This window comes from Amyelois transitella, chromosome 14, assembly GCF_032362555.1.
Source record: "Amyelois transitella isolate CPQ chromosome 14, ilAmyTran1.1, whole genome shotgun sequence".
NCBI classification, from domain to species: domain Eukaryota; kingdom Metazoa; phylum Arthropoda; class Insecta; order Lepidoptera; family Pyralidae; genus Amyelois; species Amyelois transitella.
The window spans coordinates 485,377-511,196 of NC_083517.1; the positions used below are offsets into that span (position 1 = coordinate 485,377).

Genomic DNA, 25,820 nt, shown 5'->3' on the forward strand with positions numbered 1-25,820 from the left:
CGGGGTAGAAAGAGCCAATAGCCTTGAAAAGACTGATAGACCATGTTCAGCTGTTGTTTGGCTTAATAATTTGGGGGCACGGTAGTGCCCCCGCCAAGTCGAGCAAAAAAATCGGCACGGTCGTACCATCCTTTTCTCGAAGGAATTCAGGCTATTTTCGACCCTAGAACTTACTTTAATAATGAAGTGGAATTAACACAACTTATAATTACATTTAAATATTATTGTGATGTAGACACATGAACTCTATTATTATGATGGCCATTCAAAGTAATCTACACAGACAGATAGATTAATGAAGGCAGTTTCCCTACCCTTGACACTAAAGGCTATATAATTCCACAACTTCTTTTATACATGCTCTTTGGAAGCGGTAGTAGATTTAATTACATTTAAGTTATGTGATATCAATAAGTGATACTTTTGAAGATAAATCTAAATACCTTGTATGCAATTTTGGAAATAAATCTATTCTTTACTGTTATAATTATAAGGTAAACTTCCTTGGTTAAACATATAAGTTCGTTTTAAGTTCTTACTTCTATATAAATGTTTTTAATTATGATCATCTATGAAAGAATGACAGAATATACGACATTTCGCATTCGGCAGTTTATATATAAGTGTATATCGGGAAAGTTGAAAAATAAAATACTAGCATAATTTGTTATGTATCCATCAAATATATTCCTCTTATTTTTGTTTTTGGTGTAAAGGAATTTAAGGAATACAATACAAAATACACAGTTTTCCTCGACTTTTGATCAATTAACAAATTAGCGTGATTAAACAAGCTGTCGCTATTCAAATATTCGCATTATCACGCCGTTATCAGCTGGGTTGGTAAACTCTGATAGCACGAACTTAGTATTGGCTTATCTACATATCTACCATTTGATAATAAGGCGAAGACTAATTATATATTTCTTTGCACTAAACCAAAACACTATATAATTATAAAAATAAAAATAAAAATAGAGTCTCTATATAAAATTTAATATTTCTAAAGTGAAAGCTTAAAATTCTTGTCTTTCAGTAATTTGAGATTTTGAATTTGTAGGTATGAAGAATTAAAAATTCTGACTTTCCATTGACAATGTCAATTTGCATTTGAAACAGCGAAAAAAATTTTTCTCTACAAATTTCTTTGAAAATGTTATCATAGTCATAGATAGGACTTAGAAAGTTATTTAGTGTTTAAAACCTACTCCGTATATAAAACACAATAGTTACCGAATGACTGACAGACAAGACAATACAAAGCAGATAATAAGTTCTTTGGGGAATCTATTATTGATCTAATGCATATTTATTATTTAATTAATACATATATGCAATTTATAATAATCCGTGTCTTATGACATTGTTTGTTTATCTAAATTAAATGCTTTTTACAACATTTTATTGAGGCGCTTTCCACACTTGTCGATGTCAAAGAATTAAATTAATTATAATTACCTACCCAAAGTTTCAAAACAAAAAATCGACATTTGCAATCCATCTGATTACCATAGACACAATTTTTATATTATTAAGTTTTCACTACCATTGCGTACAAACAAACAGACTTGTTTAACTGCCTCTTATATACTATAAACGCATCAAGTCTCCCTCTTAAAGTGAAAGGCGAGGTTGCAAGCACTCGCCTCATTCAGTCGCAATCACACTACGCCTTAACCAGACGCGTATTACGCGGCCAATTACCAATTCCAGCATAAAGTACACCATCCGTTCTTATTCTGGATGTGGAACGGACGGACACATACAGACAGACAGACGGTGTTCCTAATATTATGGACTTGGAGGCCGCTAAGGATGACTTGAGCTTCGAGGATGGGAAACTTGTTGTTTTCGTCGAGATAACATGCAAAGTTGGGAATGCAAGTGAGTTTTTGTATGTTTGTTTGTTGTTACAAGTTTACTAGCTGTGCCCGCGACTTCGTCCGCGTGCAATAGTTGTGTCATTGAAGCCCTCAAAGATGAATAATTTACCGCCTCTTTTTTACTTTTTCTATTATTTCTTCATTCCTGATAGTTGCAGCGTGATGTTTTATAGCCTAAAGCCTTCCTCGATAAATGGTCTATTCAACGCAAAAATAATTTTTCAATTCGAACCAGAGTAGTTGCTGAGATTAGCGCGTTCAAACAAACAAACAAACTCTTCAGTTTTATAATATTAGTATAGATTAATAAAAATTTAAGTAAGGTTAAGTATTGTCCACGAAGATTAGCCCCAAGAAGACTGCCCATAGTAAAACTTTAGCCAAATCTTTTCATAGCATCAACTGTCACACACAAAATTTAATAAATACATACGTACATACATATAGTCTCGTCTATATCCCTTGCGGTGTAGACAGAGCCAACAGTCTCTAAAACAACTGACCACGTACAGCTGCTTTTTCATTCATAATAGAATTGAGATTCAAATAGTGACTGGGCTAGCAACCTAGCCCACCGCCTACAAGAGGAATCTCAAGTTTATAAGCCCTTAATCGCTTTTTACGACAACCTTGACAAAAGATATGGTGTGGTTCTATTCTAACGGACCGGAAACCACACTGTTAATATCTTACATATATATAATCACGCCTATATCCCTTGCGGGGTAGACAGAACCAACAGTCTTGAAAAGACTGAATGGCCATTCGTTCAGCTGTTTGGCTAAATAATAGAATTGAGATTCAAATAGTGACAGGTTGCTAGCCCATCGCCTAAAAGAAGAACCCCAACTTTATTAGTTATCCCTTAGTCGCCTTTGACCTCCACGAGAAAGAGATGGAGTGGTCCTATTCTTTTTTCTTTTGGTGTCTGAATTCACAAGCTAAACAAGATCCCTTAGTCGCTTAAACTATCAATAACAAATTAAATAGTTATATTAATCTTAAGCTGTAGTTTTTCACTCCTCGAACAGGGAAGAATCAGATTACTTCTAGGTATGCAATTCATGTGTAACATCCTTGTGTTCCTGACATACGTAGGACTACAATAACCGCTTATCGCAAAGTGGGCTAGATGCGTTTTTTTTTTACCTACTAAGTTCGAGACTTGTGTTACGAGATACTAACTCAACGATACTATATTTTATAATAAATACTCATATAGATAAAATCCAAGACCCAGACCAATCAGAGAAAGGTCGTTTCTCATCATGCCCTGTCGGGGATTCAAACCCGGGACCTCCGGTGTCACAGACAAGCGTACCTATTACCGCTGCGCCACAAAGGCCGTCAATTTTGTTTGTTTACATACCTACATGTTAAAAAATACTATGTACTTAATGTACAAAGGTTACAGGGTGAATGACCCTGAGAGGGAGTTATGATTTTAATTCACCAATATATGCGATAACCTTATCTTAGTGTTGAACACATTATTCTTGTTTCAAACAAAATTGCTGCCAATTTATGTTAATACCTTACGTGGACATACATAGATATAGTCACGTCTGTAACACTTGCAGGGTAGACAGAGCCAACAGTCTTGAAAAGGCTGATAGTCAGTCTGATAGGCAGTCTTTACAAGACTGTTGGCTATGCCTACCCTGAAAGGAATATAGACGTGATTATATGTATGTATATGTATTCAGTTTAAAATAGTTAGTTTCCCCAATTTATTTCCATACTAATATTAATACCAACCAGACGTTTTTTAAATTTCTTTTCAACTTTGAACACTTAAATTTTTTGGTGTTAGTAAAAAAAGGGGAATTTTATGTACCGACTACCAATCTCTTACGCCCAGGGCTGTCTTATCACGGAGTCATAGGTTATAAAAGCAATTATATTAACGATATGCAGAAGGATGTTGAACGAAAACAATTATTTTTAAAAACAGTTTCGGTGACCAAAGTTTGAATAAATCTTCCATGTTACGCAAAAGAAAGTTAAAATTGTATGCACTGTTTTCATGGGTGGAGTTTGAAATATGTACAAGGTCGTCTATATATACATATCTTAGTATATCATGTCTTATCCCCTACGGGGTAGACAGGGCCGACAGTCTCGAATCAACTCAAAGGCCTTTCGCTTAATAGATTTTGAATACCAAGAGTCACAAACATACATACATATAGACCATGTATAGCAATTAAATATATTAGTAAAATACATATCAAAAATAATAGAAAATAAACATCCATAAATAATAGGCCATCAATCATAACCTGGCTTGGATTCGATCACGTGCTATCTAATCGAGTATGACAGCCAGTCATAGTAACCACTAAGCCACAGAGGTGCAATATATAATGTTATACGTTTGCAACGAAAAACCAGTTATGCTAAGCACTACTCCAGTCTAGCAAGCCAGTACGCCGACAAAACCAACAACTACCATAGACATAAAAGTATAAGCTAGACGTGTCTTGATTGACAATGAGAATAAATGCATGACAATGCAAACCTTTTTAAAGCTGGGTACACTGACATTTAAATTACGAACGCCTTATCATAATTATGTGATCAAAACGCAATTTAAAGGCGATAAATTGAATTTATTACACGTATTCTAGCTGTTTTTTATACCTTTGCCTTTTTGAACAGAATGTATTTGTTCTATAACAAATACATACATACAATCGTATATAGAAAAAGTAGGCAGAGACGATGTCTTTCCACTTGCCACGAGCCATACTTCATTCACATTCATCTCATTATGCAAACTCATCGGTTAAGCGTGCTTTATTTATTTTCTATCAATTAATATAAAAAATAAGCGTACTCTTGACCTGACCTTTCGCCAGGACGTCCCTGATATTACAAAGGTTCGTTAGTCTTGACCTTCTCCTTTCAAAGTTCCAAATCACACTTATATCTTTATTAATTAAACTTTACATGGACGCAAATAAAAAAATTGTTATTCACATCTAGTATCTCAATGTCAATGTTTCTTTACTGATAAGGGTGACCACTGACCACTCATATGGTAGATAGGGAGCTGAGCAGTCGAAACGACGCACTAATATATTTTAGTCGCATATTATATGCTGTATACGGTACTAGGGTTCGATTCCGGACGCTAAAAAAACATTGTGCTAAATTTTTACAAATATTTATGCGTTTTCTTTGCTTGTGCACGTTTTGTGTCCAGATGAAGACTAAAGTTTAGTGTTTTCTTGTTGTATTTTATGTTTATTGTGTGCAAACTAGATAATGGATATCGAAATGAACAACAGTGCGGCTATCATTAATGGTCACTCAAATGTGTTACGAGAGCCCACATTATTTTTGGATGTGCGTTGTAAAATATCAAAATGTAATGGTAAGCAGTTTTACACCCACCCTTCCTATTCTTCTCCTTCTTCTGCCTCCTGGCTTTAGTCCCGATTGCATCCTCACCACTCTGGAGAGGAGCCCGGGGTCTGACCATGGACCCTGGATTGGGTGGTTTTTACACGAAGCGACTTCCATCTGATCTCCGCAACCTTTGCAGGTACACCTAACCCGTATTGGATCCATGGTTACACGTAATTGACTGAATGTGCAAGTTTCCTCACGATGTTTTCCCTCACCGTAAGAGTATCGGTTAGTATTCAAACTAATGTAAATAGTGGTTAGTATTCAAACTAGTGCCGTGTGGTTAGCAACCTGTCACTTTATATGAATCTGAATTCTTTCAGTAAGCCAAACAGCTGAACGTGGCCTATCAATATTTTCAAGACTATTTTTCACCCACGGAAGGGATATAGACATGATTATTTGTATGTAATGTACTTACATAACTTTGAAAATAGTCATAGGTACTTTTTTTACTTCCTCCTGTTGTTACTTCCGTTTCTATCCTGACCTCACTGGAGAGGAACCCTGGGTTCGCCTTTTGACCATCATCTTGGACTGTGCGAGACACGTTTTTACATGAAGCGACTCTCTGACCTCTGACCTCTTCGTGTTCCCAGCCACACCCTCCGCGTACCCTCCCTCACTATACTTTAGCGCCTAGGGTCCGCTGTTAGATATTTCTCTCTACAGTACTCTATATTCTAATCTATTCTATATTTGTAAATTGACGTCCGGTGAAAATGCTGCAGTGTAGTTTGTTCCACCGCTTCTTCTTCACATGCACTTTGGAAGCGGCAGTAGTTATAATTATATTTGAGCGATGTGACGTCAATAAGTGATACCTTGTGTTCAATTTTGAAAATAAATCTATTCTATTCTAGTCTTCTGTCTCACCATGCAAAAAATATTACAATCACACAACATTTCGTATACAACTGTTTAGTTGGAAAAATGTAACAGACAAACAGACAATTTTCCGTTCTATAAATATTACGAGCCATTCAAAGTGTTCACTTGTTGCTGCCATTAAGTGCCATTTAAATTTACCTTGATTTTATGTTAATTGTTCATATCTATTGCAAGAACAAGTTTAAAAATATATCTTACTAGAGACCGCCCGCGACTTCGTCCGCATGGAAACCCTATCAATCCCGCGGGAACTCCGGGATAAAAAGCAGCCTATATGTTATTCTGGGTCTTCAGCTACCTACATACCAAATTTCATCATGATCGATTCAGTAGTTTTTGCGCGAAAGAGTAACAAACATCCATACTGACATCCTGACATACAAACTTTCGCATTTATAATATTAGTAGGATAATTATAGGTATAGTAACTATATAATTATAGTATAATCTACTGGTATCAGCAACTTTATGTAATATTTACATAAAGTAACTTATACATAATTATAGATTACATTGTTTAAGAGATAAACATATTTTTTTAGTTATTTATATCAGAGAATCGGCGGTAGAGTGGTTAAGGTGTCCGAATGTAGGTGAAAACTATCGGGGTCGAATTTATCTTCGGTTATAGATCAATAATTCTTCTAAATACGAACATTGTCTTACAGCGAGGGGAATCCTGTATATAAATGTATCCGTTAAGAAAAATGTATGTGCTATCATGACCTTATCAGGGTCGAGTCCTATAAAAAGGATGATGGAGGTTAAATGGGTAAGAGGTAACTCAGAACATCCTGGGGGTTCAAATCCCGGCCAGGGCATGATGAGAAACTAACTTGCTCTGATTGGCCTGGGTCTTGGATGTTTATATTTATAAGTATTTATTATAAAATATAGTATCGTTAAGTTAGTGTCTCGTAACACAAGTCTCGAACTCACTTCGAGGCTAACTCAATCCGTGCAAAAATCTCTTCATGCGAATTCGTCACTTCAGGAAAACGTTAACGATGTGGAAAAAAAAATATCAGAAAGAGTAAACCGTGACTACGGGTATGATATTTAAAAAAATCCTCAGAATAGTATAGAATATAAAAGAATAGATTTATTTGCAAAATTGGATACAAGATATCGCTTATTGACGTCACATCACTTAAATCTAATTGTGGCCGTCCAAGCGAAAAGGGCCCACTGAGCACTTTCTAGTTTCCGAGATATTTGAGATTATGTGAAAAAAGGTGGAAAATTGGCATTATGCGATTTTAATGGATTTTAATGCAACATGCAATGGGCTACATTTTCGTATAATAATCGTCTGTAAATAACGAACACAACGTGAGAAAATTGCAATTATATGTTTAGTGAAAAGGGACCAGTTATCAACACTCTTTAAATTGAATGATTGAAATTGAATTCTATAATGATAATGAGTTAAATAACAACTAATGTCGATGTTTAACCAACCACAAAGACATCTACTGTCAACAGCGATATTTTATAATAGAGATTTTTTGACTAACGGTGTCGCGCCAAATGTCCATAAGTCACGAAAAGCTCCTTACAATTGTTATAATTTACAAACCAGAGCTGATGCAGTTAATTATATAAAACAGTACTCCAATGATAATGGTTTAGTTTTACCTGGCCGTCTACCAGGTCACCAATATAATTCTGATCTAGTAATACTTCCTTGCAGTATGACCAAATCATACGTTTATAAAACATAATATTGTGATTCACTAATTTCACTGAATAATATTCCTGTTGGTAGGAGTACTTGGTACGACCTCTGGGAAACATTTTGCCCGAATGTTGTTGTGCAGAAACCGAAAACTGACCTTTGGGCAGTTTGTCAAAAAAATGTAACAACATTAGGAAAAATGAACGCTTTGAGTGAAGAAGAAAAATTAAATCTCATAATTAAATCAAAGCAACATTTAGACCTAGTACAAATTGAAAGAAAATATTACAGTGATATAATCAGATGTGTAAGGGATTCATTCTCTGAATCTTTCCCTATGCTTGGACCTCATATTACTTGTAGTTACGATGGTGTTATGCATTACCCTTTTGATTTTGCTCAGCAAGTTCATTTACCACATAGCTCTCAACAGATAGGGCCATTATATTTTTGACAGGATTCAAAGTCAGTTTATTTGGTGTTGCTGTAGAGCCATTAAAGAAATTTGTCTTATATATTATCACTCAGTCACTCACAAATATTCCCGTCAGTTATAACTATAGAAAGGCAATGGTATTTGTATAACAAAATACGTGAATTTGTCGAAGAAGAATCTAAAGATATTTTGTGTCCCAAACCAATAGTCTTAGACGACATATCCACTCCTAGTCAATGTAGTGTAGTAGAAGGAACAACTACTTCTACTTCTAATACATCATCCAATCAAATTGCTAAGAGAAAAATGCCAACTTGTTCATACTGCAAGGAAGTCGGTCATAGGAATCAAGTAAGAAACGGGTCATATTTTTGTCCAAAGCGCAGGTCAGAAAATATTTGAGATTTAATTCTGACTTTTGAAACCTGTAATAGGTTAATTCTGTTTTTTTTTGTAATGTGTCGTATTAATGACTTTTAATTCATTAATTTTTATTCTTTTGACGTAAATTTAATCTGTATTTGTATAATGTCCTACGAGTAGTATATTCTTAATAAATGTGTGTTACAATGTACGCGAAATATAACCTAATTTCGGTCAACTCAACCCATTTCCTAAACTTAACATAACTACCAATTAGTTTTAAGTTTTTATTTTTTTATTCGATAGTGTTGTATTAAAATACGATTTCTGCTGCACGGCCCGTTGCGAAGTGAGCAAGGCCGCTTTGCGGGCGGTCCTTTAGTTAGTTCTAATAAAGATATATTTAGTATCGGCTGTGCATCCGTGCGAAGCCGGGGCGGGTCGCTAGTTATAAATAAGAATCTATGTAACTGACATCTTGATCTCTAGCTATTACAATTTATAATTTTATTGTACTGGGCCCTTTTACTAAACTTATTATAAAGTTAGTTTTAAGCTTCTATTTTTTTATTCGATGGTGTTGCCATAATAATAACTAGTCGATTTTATACTTAACATATTGTTCTATTGTAATAAATAAGAATCTATGTAACTGACAACTAGATCTCTAGCTATTACAGTTTAAAATTTTATTGTATTCAACTGGGCCCTTTTACTAAACTTATTATACAGTTAGTTTTAAGCTTCTATTTTTTTATTCGATAATGTTTCCATAACATTAACTAATTGATTTTATACTTAACATATTGCTCTATAATAATAAATAATAATCTATGTAACTGACAACTAGATCTTGAGATAATACAGCTTAAACTTTCAATGCCTGTTTCCCAACAATTTGATATTTGTAAGTGTGAACTTTGAAAATTTTTTATTCCAATAAATGTTATTATGATTAATTTTTTTTTTATTCCATATGATCAACCAACTATTTAACTATCCAAATATGGCCTTAACTCAATACCACCCAAGTGGTACCTTTATGCTTGGACTGCCACAATTATAACTACTACTGCTTCCAAAGAAGTAGTGTAGATGACGCGACGGAACAAACTACACTGCTGCATTTTCACCGGACGTCAATTTACAAATATAGATCTTTTAAATCTAAATCGTAGACGAATATACATTGTCTACATTAAAAACATCAATGAATATAAAGTATATATATATATATATCATAGTGCCGTGTGGTTCCCGGCACCAATACAAAAAAGAATAGGATCACTCCATCTCTTTCCAATGGACGTCGTAAAAGGCGACTAAGGGACAGGCCCACAAACTTGAGATTTTTTTTAGGCGATGGGCTAGCAACCTGTCACTATTTGGATCTCAATTCTATCATTAAGCCAAATAGCTGAACGTGGCCGATCAGTCTTTTCAAGACTGTTGGCTCTGTCTACCCCACAAGGGATATAGACGTGACCATATGTATGTATGTATGTAATGAATATAAAACTAATGATGATACGAATACTTCGTCAAAGTTAATTTATGCAACAGACTTGACATAAATCTTGTCATCTTGTTGTAGGATGGGCCATAAAGAAACGAGATCCAGGGGGGGACAGATACGTGATCCTGAACGAGGCATGCGGTGCCATCAGACCTGGACGCCTGACCTTTATCTTGGGACCCTCGGGAGCTGGAAAAACCACACTCATGAACATACTCGCTGGCAGAAAGTAAGTTTTACCTTATTAAACACTCTTCATAATTTATTCTGTCACTATTTGAATCGCAATTCTTAATAATAATATACCATTTAGAAAATCCTGCCGAGCCGTGTGGTTCCAGGCACCAATACAAAAAAGAATAGGACCACACCATCTCTTTCCCATGGATGTCGTAAAAGGCGAAAATGCTAGCAACCTATCACTATTTGAATCTCAATTCTATCATCAAGCCAAATAGCTGAACGTGGCCATTCAGTCTTTTCAAGACTGTTGGCTCTGTCTACCCCGCAAGGGATACCATACCATTTGTATGTAAAACCCTGGCTCCGTCTACAATAGCAAGGGATATAGATGCGACCATATGTATGTATGTAAAACCCTAAAATGTCTTCTTTTGCCAGGAAGACAGGGGTAACAGGCAGCTTATACGGCGCCAGTCAGAGCTCAGTGCTGGTGAACCAGCACGCCACCCTGCTGGACACGCTCACCGCCATGGAGACGCTGAGGTTCGCAGCCAGCCTCAAGCAGCCGCTGATCTCCAGCCGCGAGCGGTTGCACATTGTAACTCTCTCTCTCATCTCAGTTAAAGCCCTCATCATCATTGCCAATACTTTATTTGTGCCGTGTGGTTCACGGTACCAATACAAAAAAGAATAGAAACAATCTCTTTCCCACGGATATCGTAAAAAGCGACTAAGGGATAAGCTTATATACTTGGGATTCTACATTTAGGCGATGGGCTAGCAACCTGTCACTATTTGAATCTCAATTCTATCATAAAGCCAAACAGCTGAACGTGGCCTTTCAGTTTTTTAAGACTGTTGGCTCTGTTTACCCCGCAAGGGATATAGACGGGACTATAAGTATGTATATATGTGTGTTCCAGAGATGTTTATTATTATTATATTATTTTATATTCTATCACTTAAATCTAATTATAACTACTACCGCTTCCAAAGCGCATGTGTAGAAGAAGCGGCGGAACAAACTACACTGCAGCATTTTCATCGAACGTCAATATACAAATATAGATTTCTTAAATCTAAATCATGGACGAATGCACATTGTCTACATTAAAAAACATTAATGAATGTAGAACTAGTTGCATCTTCATTACAGATAACTGGAATAGCGAGACAGCTGGGCATCCAGGATTCCCTGAACACCAGAGCTGGGAACCTCTCCGGGGGCGAGAGGAAGAGGCTGACGATAGCCTGCGAACTGCTGGCTGATCCCACCTGCTTACTTCTTGACGAACCTACCAGGTCAGGTGTTAATTTATCTTCTCTTAACTAACGGATAGTCGCCTTTTACGACAACCACGGGAAAGAGATGGAGTGGACCTATTAATTTTTAATGGTACCAGGAATTCTTATTGTAGACGATGGGCTAGCAATTCACTATTTGAATCTCAATTCTATCAGTAAGCCAAACAGCTGAACGTGGCCTATCAGTCTTTGTAAGACTGTTGGCTGGGATATAGACGTGATTATATGTATGTGTGTAGAGAATAGCAATAAGATTACAATCGTCCAACCAATATCTTAGGTTTAGGTTTATAGACTTTTATTCTCAAGACAAATACAAATATGAAATACAAAAAACGTCCCGTCAGCTTTCTATCGCATAAATCTATAACACTAATCTACTGTCACTAATCTTTGCAGTGGTCTAGACTCAGTCTCATCAATGTCAGTGGTCAAGGCCCTCCTAACGGTCGCCAGGAGTGGACGTACAGTGGCTTGCGTCATCCACCAACCTTCCTCTCAGCTGTTCAACACCGCTGACGACATCATACTCCTGGCTAACGGGAGGACACTGTACTCTGGATCCTTGACGGATGTACCAGAGACCTTGAAGAGAGCCGGCTTCGTTTGCCCCCAGTATTATAACATGGCTGATTATAGTGAGTTTTGATTCCTTAAGAATCGATCCGAATTACGAATTACGAATCCATTGTTAGCAAAAATGTGAGTTTAATTTTGTTAATGTTTAAAATGGTATGGTAACCGCCGAATTTAAATTAGACGTAAACTATAAGTAAAGGTTTGGTGCCGGAAATTATACAGCACTTTTTATATCAAGTTTAAAAGAGCTTTTAAACTAAACTTGTAATTTCTTATAAAAGACTTCAACGCGACTTCAAGATTCTATGACAAAAACAAAGGCTACAAAATAAAAAATATATTATCAATCAGCCATGTACCAATGACTATTTTCGAAGTTATGTACATTTGTTTGAATACTAACCGATGCTCTTACGGTTGGGGAGATATCGTGAGGAAACCTGCACATCAAGGCATCCTGGAAATCCTGGGAAAAGCCAGGAGGAAGTCTTTCTGTGAAGAAGTATAATAACCTTACCTTATTAAAAATACACTTTCGCATTTATTATATTTAATTACTAGCTGTACCCGCGACTTCGTCCACGTGGAATAGTTATTTTGGGCATTATTTATTTTTGCGAACAGCCTCCTCAGCTTTATAAATTTTGATTACCATAAAAATGGTTCTAGTGAGTTAATCTTAAAAGATATACATATACTGTCGCGGACATTTTTTTAGATTATTTCAAGAGGAATAATTCTTTCATACATATTTTTTGGTATCTCGCACCGTTTTCGCAGCGCACGCAACGGAAGCACTCAATGAAGAATAATTTTCTCCGTTTTTTTTTTATTTTACATTATTTCTTCGCTCCTTATTGTTGCAACGTGATATTTTACAGCCTAAAGCCTTCCTCGAAGATTTTTTTAATTCGAACCAGTGTTCCTGAGATTAGCGCGTTCAAACAAACGAACTCGTCAGCTTTATAATATTAGTATAGATTTTGAAAATGCATTCAATTTATCACAATAACAACATTCAGACAACTTTGGCTTCATCATAAATATTTATTTTGTTTGTTTAAATCTGCATAAATTTGTATGGAAACAGAGGTTTGGGTGACAATTATTATTGCACAGACCATGACCTTGTATCTAGACTTAAAGTCAGACAAAGGAGAACATAACAAATAGAAAATGACGTTAATATTATGAATGATTTCTACATTTGCATAGTTAATTTTGACATAAAATAGTACATTCAACATAAAATAAAAAAGGGAATTAAATCGAATGAAGTAGATTTTATTAAACAAATAAATATTATGCTGCACAGATAAATGTCTAAGTAGGTATGTAATTTTTGTAACGTGTAGTAAAATAATTAGCCATACAACTGAACGTGGCCGCTTTCAGTCTTTTCAAGACTATTGGCTCTGTCCACCCCGCAAGGGATAGAGATGTGACTATATGAATGTATGCATGTATGTATTAAAAAAAAATTGACAGCTTTTACTCCCATTCTTGCATTCTCTTATTTACATCAACTTCTTCACGTCACCAGGGTTTTCTTGTCTGTTTGTTGTATAATACATACTTATAAGTAATCACGTCAACATCCCTTGCGGGGTAGACAGAGCCGTGTCTTGAAAAGACAGATAAGCCATGTTCAACTATTTGGCCTTATTATAGAATGAGATTCAAATAATGACAGGATCCATCCCTAAGTTGACTTTTACGACATCCATGGCAAGAGATACTTGCTCCATCTCTCAGGCCCTATACTTTTTCCATTGGTGCCGGGAACCACACGCCATTAACGGGTATTCTTTTAATCTTTCAGTGTTAGAAATAGCGAGCGGCGAGCATGTTGGAAACTTGGCAGTCTTGGAGAACGAAGCCAAAAGTTACGCGTACGAGATGAGGCGAATTGCTAAAAGTGAAATTCACGAGATAAATGGGACAGGTACCTAGATATTAAATCATTATTGTAATTTACATATGTAATACGAGTATCTTTACTCAATTCCTAAGGCAAGTTGCAATGTACGTATACATTTAGTCACGTTTTTGTCCCTCGCGGGGTAGACAGATCCAACTATCTTGAAAAGACTGATAGGCCACGTTCGGCTGTTTGGATTAATGATAGAATTAAGATTCAAATAGTGACAGGTTGCTAGCCAATCGCGTAAGCAGAATCCTAAGTTCCCCCTTAGTCGCCTTTTACGACATCTCCTATGCTTAAGCATAGAACCTAAAAGTTGTAAAAAGATTAATCTTTATGATCAAAAGATAATCCATAAACCATGAATTAAAAATCCATATTCTTGAGGTTATTCGTTAAAAACGAATTTTATTACTATGGATGGCATGAGATCAAGAAACATATTAACGTGTTTAATGGCATATGTTCCAGCTCTCCCAGCAGAAGCCGAGGGTCTGCTGAGCAGGAAAGGCAGCTCCTCGCGGGAGTACACCGCGAACGCCTACCAGCAGCTGCGCGCGCTGTTCTGGAGGTGCTGGATCGGGGCGTTGCGGGACGTGCATTTGACACAGGTAATCGTTTTTTAATCATTATTATAGGATACTTCATATCGCTAACAAATAGAAATAAGATATACCTACCTACACGCAAAAGTAGTATATTTTTTTTCATAAATTTCATCTTGGAGGCTTTCTGGCGAAAAGTTTATCAAATCACCAACTCAAAACCCATCTAAGTAGCTGTGGAGTCATATCTATAAAAATAATATACGTTTTAATGGTTTTTTAAAATACCTAACTAACAAAATTATAGACACCGCGGTATCGGTCGCCCAGGTACTACTTTAAAATAACCATCGATTCTTTTAATCAAAACGAAATATACAAAATTGTCTTCTATCTTCCAGATTTATACAAAATTGTCTTTCATCTTCCAGATAAGACTGCTGGCGCACGTGGTAGTGGCGCTGCTCATGGGCGCGCTGTACCACGGCGCGGGCGCAGACGCCGGCCGCATCACCTCCAACACGGGCTGCCTCTTCTTCTTCTTGCTGTTCCTTTTCTTCTCCAATGCTATGCCGCCCATACACACGTGTGAGTCTTAAATACATACAGGGAAAAAATTTACAAAGTTAAAGTTCAAAATTGGACTTTTCATTATATAAGTTACTAGCTGTGCCCGCGACTTCGTCCGCGTTGAATAGTTATTTTGGCCATCATTGAAGCCCTCAAGGATGAATAATTTACCCCGTTTTTTTTTTCACATTTTCCATTATTTCTTCGCTCTTTATAGTTGATAGCAGCGTGATGTTATATATCCTTAAGCCTTCCTCGATAAATGGTCTATTCAACACAAAAATAATTTTTCAATTCGAACCAGAAGTTGATGAGATTCGCGCGTTCAAACAAACTCTTCAGCTTTAAAATATTAGTATAGATTTTAAATTAAATTTTTCCTGAATTATGTAGACGTTTCTATTCTAAATACATATTTGTTAAATCACTTTATTTGACGGCCTCTGTGGCGTAGCGGTAGTGCGCTTGTCTGTGACACCGGGGGTCCCGGGTTCGATTCCCGGCCAGGGCATGAAGAGAAACGAACTTTCTCTGACTGGCCTGGGTCTCGGTTATCTATATAAGTATTTATTATAAAATATAGTATCGTTGAGTTAGTATCTCGTAACACAAGTCTCGAACTTACTTCGAGGCTATCTCAATCTGTGTAATTTGTCCCGTATATCACTTCCTTAGTTTACTTCTTATTGTTCTTATTAACTTTAATCATTCGTTTGCTACAATATATAATACTTACATTTAAACATTCGCCCGTTGTCACAGTTCCAGTGGAAGCCTCCGTGGTTCTCCAGCAGCACCTGAACAAGTGGTACTCCTTGTCCACCTACTGCGTGTCTAAAGTTCTCGTCGACCTGCCTATACAGGTGAGAATCTTATCTTTAAGTTAAGACTAGAAGTCTGAATCTCTGCCGTGTGGTTCTTGGTACATACATACATGCATATGGTCACGTCTATATCCCTTGCGGGGTAGACAGAGCCAAGTCTTGAAAAGACTGAATGGCCACGTTCAGCTATTTGGCTTAATGATAGAATTGAGATTCAAATAGTGACAGGTTGCAAGCCCATCGCCTAAAAAAGAATCCCAAGTTTAAAAGCGTATCCCTTATTCGCTTTTTACGACATCCATGGGAAAGAGATGGAGTAGTCCTATTCTTTTTTGTATTGGTGCCGGGAACCACACGGCGCATTCTTGGCACCAATATTAAAGGATTGAGCCACATCATCTCTCTCCCTTGGATGTCGTAAAAGACGACTAAAGGTTAGGCTTATAAACTTGGTCATGCCCTGGTCGGGATTCGAACCCGGGATGTCACAGACAAGCGCACTACCACTGCGCCCCACAGAGGCCATCAAATTGATTTGGGTGCGGTTATCACCTTCACGGACTGAAACAACCTTTCTAATTACAGTTGCTGTGCGCGACGGTGTTTCTTCTGCCGGCGTGGTACTTGACCTCCCAACCGCTGGAGCCCTACAGAATGGCTCTCGCCTGGCTCATATGCGCGTTGCTCACTATCCTGGCGCAGACATTCGGTCTGTTAGTCGGGGCTGCTTTCGAAGTTAAGGTAAGGTCTACTTGGAATCTTCTAGGCTAGAGTGAAAAGGCATATCGTGCGCTTACCATCAGGCAAATTAAAGTTAAGGCTCTAAGAAAAAAAACATTCCTAAAATTCGTAAGTGGCAGACTCTTTTTCTATTATTAAACCTGTTAATGATGTCCAAACTGATATTATAAATGCGAAAATAAGTTTGTTTGTTTTGTTTTGTTTTTAAGTTTAAGAGACTGGAGAGGGCATAGGGTTAATTTCATCCCGGTAAAAACCATAATAACCGTTGGAATTATATTTGCGAAAACCTGTAATATTTTGTAGATAGCGCTAAATTCGCTCGTGCCGGTGGTTAATGCGGGTAAAAGCTAGTAATCTATAAACTGTTTTACCCCCAAGGTTATGCTACAGGGCCAGAGGTCAGCCTTCGAATATTTCTCTCTCCGCTTTGTTGTGCCTTCAGCTTCATCAGTTTTTAATATATTGACTCGCATTTATCTGTTACAGAATTATATTTGAATTATAGAATTATATATATATATATTAATTATATATAAAAGAATTATAGAATTATATATATATATATATTATTAGGCTTACAAACTTGGGATTCTTTTTAGGCGATGGTCTAGCAACCTGTTACTAGGTGAATCTCAATTCTATCATTAAGCCAAATAGCTGAACGTGGCCATTCAGTCTTTTCAAGACTGTTGGCTCTGTCTACCCCGCAAGGGATATAGACGTGACCATATGTACCTATGTATGTAGAATTATCAATACCTACGCGTATATAAGTACTCTTCAATTCTTCTTTCTTTGTTTCAGCTCGGCCTGTTCGTGATCCCAGCCGCCAACATCCCAATGCTGATGTTCTCCGAATTCTTCATTCCTTACGAGGAAATGCCCGTGTACTTACGTCCATTCTCCACCATATCCTACTTCAGATACTCCTTCTCCGCGTTGCTGGAGACCGTCTACGGATTCAATCGAGACAAACTTCCTTGTCATAAGCCATTCTGCATGTTCAAATTACCAGAGAAATATCTCGAATATTTAAATATTACTAGAAACATCAACAATGATATAGCTGCTTTGATTATTTGGATTGTTCTGTTACAAATATGTCTCATCTGTGTTTTGGTGTTCAGAGTGCGAAGAACTTGTAGATAGTTATAAGTTTTATAGGTACAATGTGTTATTTTTTAGTATAAAACGGCTGGGTAAAGTTTTTAAATAACATTCAAAGACGCTGGCACAAAACGAGAGAAATGAGAACCATTTTTAAGAATGGTTTAGCTGTAAACCTAGCAAGTTATTATTCAAAAGAGTTTTGCTCTCATTGTTACATATAGATATATAGTGTATAAAGAGCCAAGGACGAAAATGTTTTACAAAATTGAAATGAAACTTATTCATTTTAGACCGTATTTACCATTTTATAAGCGTTTCGGATTTAAAAAAGAAGTCTGTTACTTATAGATTTTATTTTTATTATATATGAGAAAACAAAATTACACTTAATTGGGCTTGAGGTTTTTTTTCAGTAGGATTTCAAATTTAAAACTACATGATATTATTTCATCGACTAAGTACCTTTTCTGAACGAATTTACTTACACTTCGCATTTAAATTAAGTAAGGTATCCATTTTACTGCTGTGTCTTTTATAATCTTGACAATTAGATCTGAGACATAGGGAATTATATTTATTATAGGTGTCTATGGTGCTATGTGAAGTTTTGAAAACATTATTACTGATATTTTTTTTATTATTGGTTAAAATTAAGATAATTGCAGGTTTTAATGTATCTTGTAAATATTTTATTTATTTATTTAGCTGTACAGTTGTACACGTAAAGGCATTGGGAGATAAATGATAATGTATACTCTTAAATAACAAAAACATGACATGTAATTTAGGTATAAAAATAATTTTATTGCTTGATTAAATTTTTGTTATATTTTGTATATTTTTGCACAAAAATATATTTTTATATTTGATGGTATTATTTATTATTTGTTTAAATTAGGTACCTGTAGGCTATACATAATTTTTGACTCGCTTTTTAATTGAAAATTAAACAACCAACGAGTAAAATAATGTCAATTTATTAGAATAAATACAAATATACAGGTTAGTACAGTCAACAAAGCTATTCTGTAAACAAATATTTATTACAACTCAAAAAAAATGTAAACAACCTTTTAATAAACGTATAAAAATATGTATTTTTTGTGAAAAATAATCTTAAATAGTTTAGAATAACTTTTGTTGACTGTACAAAATATGATGAATTGGCGTGGTGACAACTCATTTTTAAATAAGCGTGCCATTCATATGTATAATAATAAATGTTTTTACATTAAGCTTTGTAAAAAAAAGGTAGACTAGAAACTAATGACTATTATTATAAAATCAATATTCTCGATGTTCTATCGTTATAAATAAAAACATAAATCAACAAAAATATGGTAGTAATTACACTTTTTTTATATGTTCGTTTAACGATCAATTTTAGTCACAAAATTAATTTATCACAACAAATATTACATCAATTTGTGTTAAGTATTTAGCTGTCTATATTTAAAAAGAAACACATAATTTATTATGTAAAAACTAATAATACAATGATATAAATACATCGACGTCGTTGTAAATACGAATCGTAGCAACTGTCAGAGCCGAAAAAAACGCACCTAGCGTGTTTTTGACAACTTTTAATTACATGTCAACTTGTACTGAACATTTTTCGGGAATAAATAACATATTAAACATACTTATGTAGGTCAACGTACTACTTTTAGAATGACCATCATGTATTGCGTTCAAATAAAGTTATCTAAATTGCTAGGTGGTTGCAAGTCATTCAAGGCTTGTACTTTTTAATGAATTTATTTAATGATAATTATAGAATTAGATAAGATTGTTATAAGTATTAAATAAGAGGATTGGTTATATCTATGCCATAAGTAGCGAGAAAGATAAAACAGGTCAAAAGTTATTTTGTTTTCAAATAAAATATTTTAATAAAACTTATTTATATATATATGTTTTGTGCATACGGAATGGTGGCCAAAAGCATACAGAACTTAGGAGTATAATATAATAAATGATTCAAAAATTTAATAACAAATAATACTTGACACATTAAAAATAATTTTAGCCAAATGTCTTTTTATTCGATAATTCTAAAATTCTTTACTTTTTGAAATCAATAAAATGAAATGAGTATAAATATAGCACGCAGTCAGTGCAATATAAATTAAAAATTTTTTATTTTAAAAATTACTTTATAATTACGTGTTAAATCTATGTTTCTAAAACATCTATTGACTTCACTTAATGGGCCACATTAAGCTCTTATTATTAGTGTCTTTTAAGTATTTTGTAATCTATACATACGATTTATAAGGTTTACTGTTATATTTTTTTACTATTATTGTATTGAAAAGCACCAAATGTCATAGGTAAGTAGGACAATTTAAAGTTATGGCGAAAAATTGTTAAGTAAGATCGCGCAGTTGGTTCAAAGAAAAGTCTTCATAGCTAAAAGACCCAAAGAAGTCATAGATATTGTGATAAGTATGGAATCTGGCTCTGTTAGTAAGTTGTAAATAAGGTCAGACTTGTGTACCGCACAATACCTGTGGTATACATATTGATTGATGCCGAAATACTATCGATCGGTGGTGTGACAATAGTGGAAACATCGATAAGTACTATCGATACTATTACTATATACTAACCGCTTCACTAATAATTTCAAAAAGCCTCTATTCGATTTCAATTTGCAAAACAATTGAACTATGCAATTACATCATTTCGGAAAATCATATTTTTTTAATAAAATAAAACATATACTTCTAATTAAAGTTGTAGTTTTCGTTGTCGTTTTTAAAACTAAAAGTCATGACTTAAATATTTTTTTGACAAATATAAACGTCCACGCAAGTAATACTTACAGATATACACTGTGAATTTTTAATTTATCAGAAAAACAATTATTGTTATTGTAAAACCTTTTCTTTCCACTTTGTACAGGTAAAGAACTTAAAATCAACCTGAATTGAAAAACACTACGCTATTTTCTGATTATAATTAAACATCCACAATGCATGCAATCACTATCACAAACTGGAATGTGCATACTAATCTTTGGCGCAAACAAATACTCGTACGTTTAAAACAGCCGCAAGAAAGCGTATTGACATGTTTAAGCTACATTCAAATCTCGGAATTTTTGCCGAATCGTAAAAAATATTTCATCTTTTACACCTAAATTCTACTAAGTCTCACCGTTCATGATTGTTCAAACCCTCCTTCTTTATAAGTCGTTCAGACTTCTCAGCTTCCTGTAAAAAAAAAAATAAGAACATATGTATAAGTATTTATATATGTACAAACTACTTATTTATGTAGTGGTAAATTAATATAAAAATTAGGTTAATTTATAAAAGAATCAGACCTCTGATAGTGGACATACAAAAGTATTACATATATACATTTTAGAATATTTGAAAAATTTAGCTTACATAAAAATTACTTTATATAATTTTAGTGAAATTTATCGCAGCCGGGATCAGTGTTGTGTCAGACAGATCAGCTAAAATATGCTAAAATTTTGTTTGGAGAAAACGTTATAATTAGAGGTAAATTAAACAATATAAACTCACCTACAATGATCCAGCGGCAGATTCCACGTTTTATACCACAATATTATATTTAACGGTATGCTCCAAGTCCTCAGCGGGCCGAACACGAAGGCCATGGTCCCGTACTCCAACCAGAAGAAATACGCCAACAACAGCTGTATGGACAGCAAAAAAATGAACGGCAGATTACTGAAAAGCCGTCGAATCCCCTTGATGTTCTGACAGAACAATTTAGTCGTCAAACTGTGAGCCAACACGAAGAATAACGGGATTTGCACAAACATTAGTTGAACACTGCCGTACATATATGTGAATGCTTCTGGTATATATGTTCCTTTTACGACTATACCCCAAGCGAATACTATTCCTATATGGTCATCGATCAACTCTCCAATAGCCCAAGGCCCGAACGGCAGATAAATGGTGTAGAGTATGAGGGGATAGTATATTCTGTCTATTTTGCTGAGTAACCATAGTCTTCTGAGGACATTGCTCCCGCACCTTCTGTGGTATTTTGGTGGTCGTTTTTGGAACCTCAATAGTACCAAAGGCAGTATTGTTGCCAGTAACAATGTGGCGAATATACCCTGAAACTGGTAAATTATTGTGATTTTAAAATTCAATCGATGATGAAGAAATGATAATACATATAGTACTAGCTACTAGTTCCAAGCATAATTGAAATTCATTATGGGTAGTGAAGCTTTGTTAATTTTGTCTGAGCAGCTTAATGTTTCTGGATACAATATTAAAAATAAAACGATAATCAAATAATGGTTTAAATTTTTAAGGCAAGGCTAGTTGAGCACATAATAAATAAATTTACTTATAAACTTACAATTGTAGTAGCATCCAGCATGAGTAGAATTCTAGGGTTCACTTCGAAACCCAAAACAGAGCCGTCCAAAGAAAACAAATGGTCTATGGTAACTTCTTTGTCCATCTCATCGGTGACGGTCACAAACAAACGATGGAGTCCCTCCGCAAACAAGTGCGGTGACCATTCGCAAACATACAGCGGCCCTTCTCTTCGCAAACATTCTTGCCAATTGTTCTTATCAAACGATATCTTCACATCAACAATATCCACATTGCTAAATGCTAAAATTCGTATGTGAGTGGAACCTTCAATCAATTCTAACGGTTCTCTACCAGGCATTATGTACTGTGCATGTTTTGGGTTGGTCACCAAAACAAGCGGCCAAGTATTGTGTTTCTGATCAACGAAAGAAAACAATCCATGGTCAACGGCCATCAACCGCATCATTCTGCTGTCTTTCCAGTCCGCCAACTCCAGCTCTAAGTAACCTCTTTTCTGTTTCGTGTACATCCGAGGCACGAAGCCACCCATGGAGTGCAAATGCCCGCAAAGATATGCTAAAGTCTTCGCATTATCCCCGATTTCGTCTCTCAAACTCATCCTCTGTTTGTTTATGACTAATGGCAGAATACATGAAGTGGGATAGTGGCCGAACCAAATAATTTGGTCGGCTTGGGCTATGGCTTCAGATTTCAATCGTCTCAAATTTTCTTGCTCACCTTCGTCTAATATACCTATAAAATTAAATGGTCTCCTTATACCTGGCTCCGGGCAAGCATCAACCCCAAGGAATGCTATCCGCACTCCGTTTTTCTCTTGAATGTTAACGTAGGATCTTTGGTGTTGAGTGCCTTGCACTGAGAAATTTCTATAAAAGTTTTCTTCGGCATCAATCGTTTTGATATTGAAGTTATCTGCAATTGCATAATTTACCCGTTAAGACTTTTTGCAATAACTCAAACATTCCTTCGTATAATCCTCACCTACTCATAGATAAGATAGAATACTCATCCTGGTTTCTTATCTAATTAAAAATACTTATGAACAACTTGAAATATACTTAAAAATATGAATTTGAAAAGCTAGTTTTATTCTACTTATTTAAATTCAAGATTTCCCTTGTCCCCATGGCACTGTCCAAGTATTAGAGCACAATGGGGAATGGGGGGGTAAATAATTGTACTTATTACAATACAATAAATACAATTATTGTCAATTAAAGTAAGCAGAGCTGTTACCCTCATGCTTTTATAGACATTTAATCATTGTATTATTTTCTTGTATATTATAGTGTTTATATAATAATTATAATTTTGAAAATAATTTAACATATTTATTAAGAAATCTGCCATTAAATGCAAATGATTAACAAACATTACATAATCAATCATTCATTCAAGTATTCATTTTTTTATTTTATTTACAGTATATCTAATAATTTAAAGTATCTACTAATACTAAATTATATAAATTAAAATTAATAGATGATTCATCATTACCATGATTTCCCCTGATGTCTAGCCATAGGGTGTGGTCGGTGACACCAGATTCTTTGATAATGTTCTGATAGTACACCCACTCCATCTTCACCTGAGAGCTGCCCAAGTTGTCTTTTGCCTTCGCGTCTGTCAGGTCACCAGAGGCTAACACCAGCATGGGTTTCACTATTTTTACAGTAACATCGCAAAACTGTTGGAACTGCGATATTCTTCCTGGATCTCGAAATATACTTAAATGTATATCAGAAATCTAAAATAATATAATTCAATAAAAAATAATGCTCGTATCGTGATTATAAAAGAAAGTTTGCACCATACTTGCATCACACAATAATATTTTTCAACCTTTTTTTTTAAATGCAAAAACTAACCTGTAAAAACCACACAACATTCTTAGGGTCGTCGGTGATCTGACCATACTTCCTACCTAAGTATCTTGTGTGGTTTTCCTCTTGAGCCTTAGAATCCAAGTAGAAATTGTGGTCAGTCGCAATTGAATTCAAGAAAGTAGCCACAATTATTGATAATAACAATAACACGCAAATAAACGTGATAGTACTTCTTGAAAGGCTCATTATTGAAAAATAAGCTAAGATACTTTTTAGCTGCAAGTTATTACAGAAATTTACATGTTTAATTAAATAAAATGCACCACAAAAAGTTGTAAAATGCGACTTCTTTATCAGTATTTATCTTTGTTTGAATTGACAAAACCAATAGTGAGTGACATTGACTTGACAATTGTTGACATTGACACCTATAACAAAAGTCAATTTAGGCCTGCGATGTAAGAAACAAAGACGATATAAATTATCTAAATTCAAATTCAAACTTTTATTTGCAATCTTATATCTATCTTACAATCACCGCATAGCAACAATGGCTTAAAAATACACACTTTATAACATCAACGACTGTTGTTTGAGATAATAATATTGATATAATAATATCCATCTTACATATTTCTCAGTTTTATATCTACAATTAACAATCAATAATATTACATAGTAATCAATCATATTAATAAGGTAATATTTTTAAATTACGTTTGATACAAGATATTTATTTCCAATAATTATCAACAACACAATTATTAAATTTTAAATTATCATTTCACATCTTACTATTTACATTATCACAGATAAGATTTTTTTAATATTTATATCTTGAAAGTGGGCAATAGTTATCTGTGCTGCGGATTATAAAATATTGTTCACTGAAATTCCACTTTCTTTGTGTCACTTCATGTTCTGATAATTTAATAGGAATTATCTATACAATATAAAAATTCCAATTTAAGTCTCCAATTCATACAGGCTTTATGCCACAGACGAACCGTGCACCTACTTCAATTTCAAACATCGAAAATTATAGAGAGAACAGTAAGGGGCGAGTTCATCCTGCTGTCGGAGGCACCTTATTTAAGACATGAGCTTAGTACAATCCATAGCGCTTTGATGAGAAACTTTCTGAGAGATTTACTGCTAAACCGCTGGATTGATTTTGATTATTACCTACGTTATGAAATCATTTAATCATCCGCAGTCATACATTCTACTATCTACCAATTTTTCTGGAAATTCCTCCTGAAAAAGCTGGTTCTATGAGAGTCAGGTGATTGAACGCAGAGACTTACGTCTTGTTTGAAGGATACCTAAACCCCGGTTCGATAATCAGACAAAAATCGTCTCATTTGTCCCACCATCGGACAACTCAATGGGTCTAGTGGGGTCTATAAAAAATAGAAAGATATGGAGTGGCTGGACTCTAAACGACTGACAACTACGTATTTCTTCAAAATTGTTACACAGTCCTTTTTTCTTCCTGCTGGCTTTAGTCCCGGTTGCAACCTTACCATCTGGACAGGAGCCTGGGTCTATCTATATAGGTAGATAGATCTATATCTTTGACCATGGATCCTAGATTAGGTGAATCAGGTTTTTACACGAAGCTTGTCTAATTTTGGTTTTAATATATGTATAAGTTTAGTTTAATTTTATAATAATAGATGGCGT

At 35.0% G+C, this 25,820-nt stretch overlaps 2 protein-coding genes across 5 annotated transcripts; one reads left to right on the forward strand and one right to left on the reverse strand.

Moving 5' to 3' along the window:
* Window positions 1-1,631: 1,631 nt before the first annotated feature.
* On the forward strand, window positions 1,632-20,103 carry LOC106129166 (ATP-binding cassette sub-family G member 4). 3 transcript variants are annotated; one of them, XM_013327652.2, is made up of 11 exons: window positions 1,632-1,884; window positions 10,260-10,410; window positions 10,803-10,962; window positions 11,521-11,666; window positions 12,069-12,307; window positions 14,071-14,193; window positions 14,644-14,783; window positions 15,149-15,305; window positions 16,050-16,150; window positions 16,697-16,852; window positions 17,660-20,103. In XM_013327652.2, exons 1-11 carry the CDS (start codon window positions 1,794-1,796, stop codon window positions 18,002-18,004), a joined length of 1,809 nt encoding a protein of 602 aa, XP_013183106.1. In that variant the 5' UTR covers window positions 1,632-1,793; the 3' UTR covers window positions 18,005-20,103. The 3 variants fall into 3 exon arrangements, with proteins under 3 accessions (XP_013183106.1, XP_060803617.1, XP_013183105.1); XM_060947634.1 differs by having other exon boundaries at window positions 1,643-1,884; window positions 10,807-10,962; XM_013327651.2 differs by lacking the exon at window positions 1,632-1,884 and adding an exon at window positions 4,934-5,262.
* On the reverse strand, window positions 18,927-24,515 carry LOC106129165 (transmembrane protein 62-like). 2 transcript variants are annotated; one of them, XM_060947633.1, is made up of 5 exons: window positions 24,177-24,515; window positions 23,806-24,055; window positions 22,325-23,040; window positions 21,508-22,079; window positions 18,927-21,186 (listed from the first exon to the last, which is right to left on the reverse strand). In XM_060947633.1, exons 1-5 carry the CDS (start codon window positions 24,378-24,380, stop codon window positions 21,159-21,161), a joined length of 1,770 nt encoding a protein of 589 aa, XP_060803616.1. In that variant the 5' UTR covers window positions 24,381-24,515; the 3' UTR covers window positions 18,927-21,158. The 2 variants fall into 2 exon arrangements, with proteins under 2 accessions (XP_060803616.1, XP_013183104.1); XM_013327650.2 differs by having other exon boundaries at window positions 22,325-23,220; window positions 24,177-24,514.
* Between the last annotated feature and the right edge of the window lie 1,305 nt (window positions 24,516-25,820).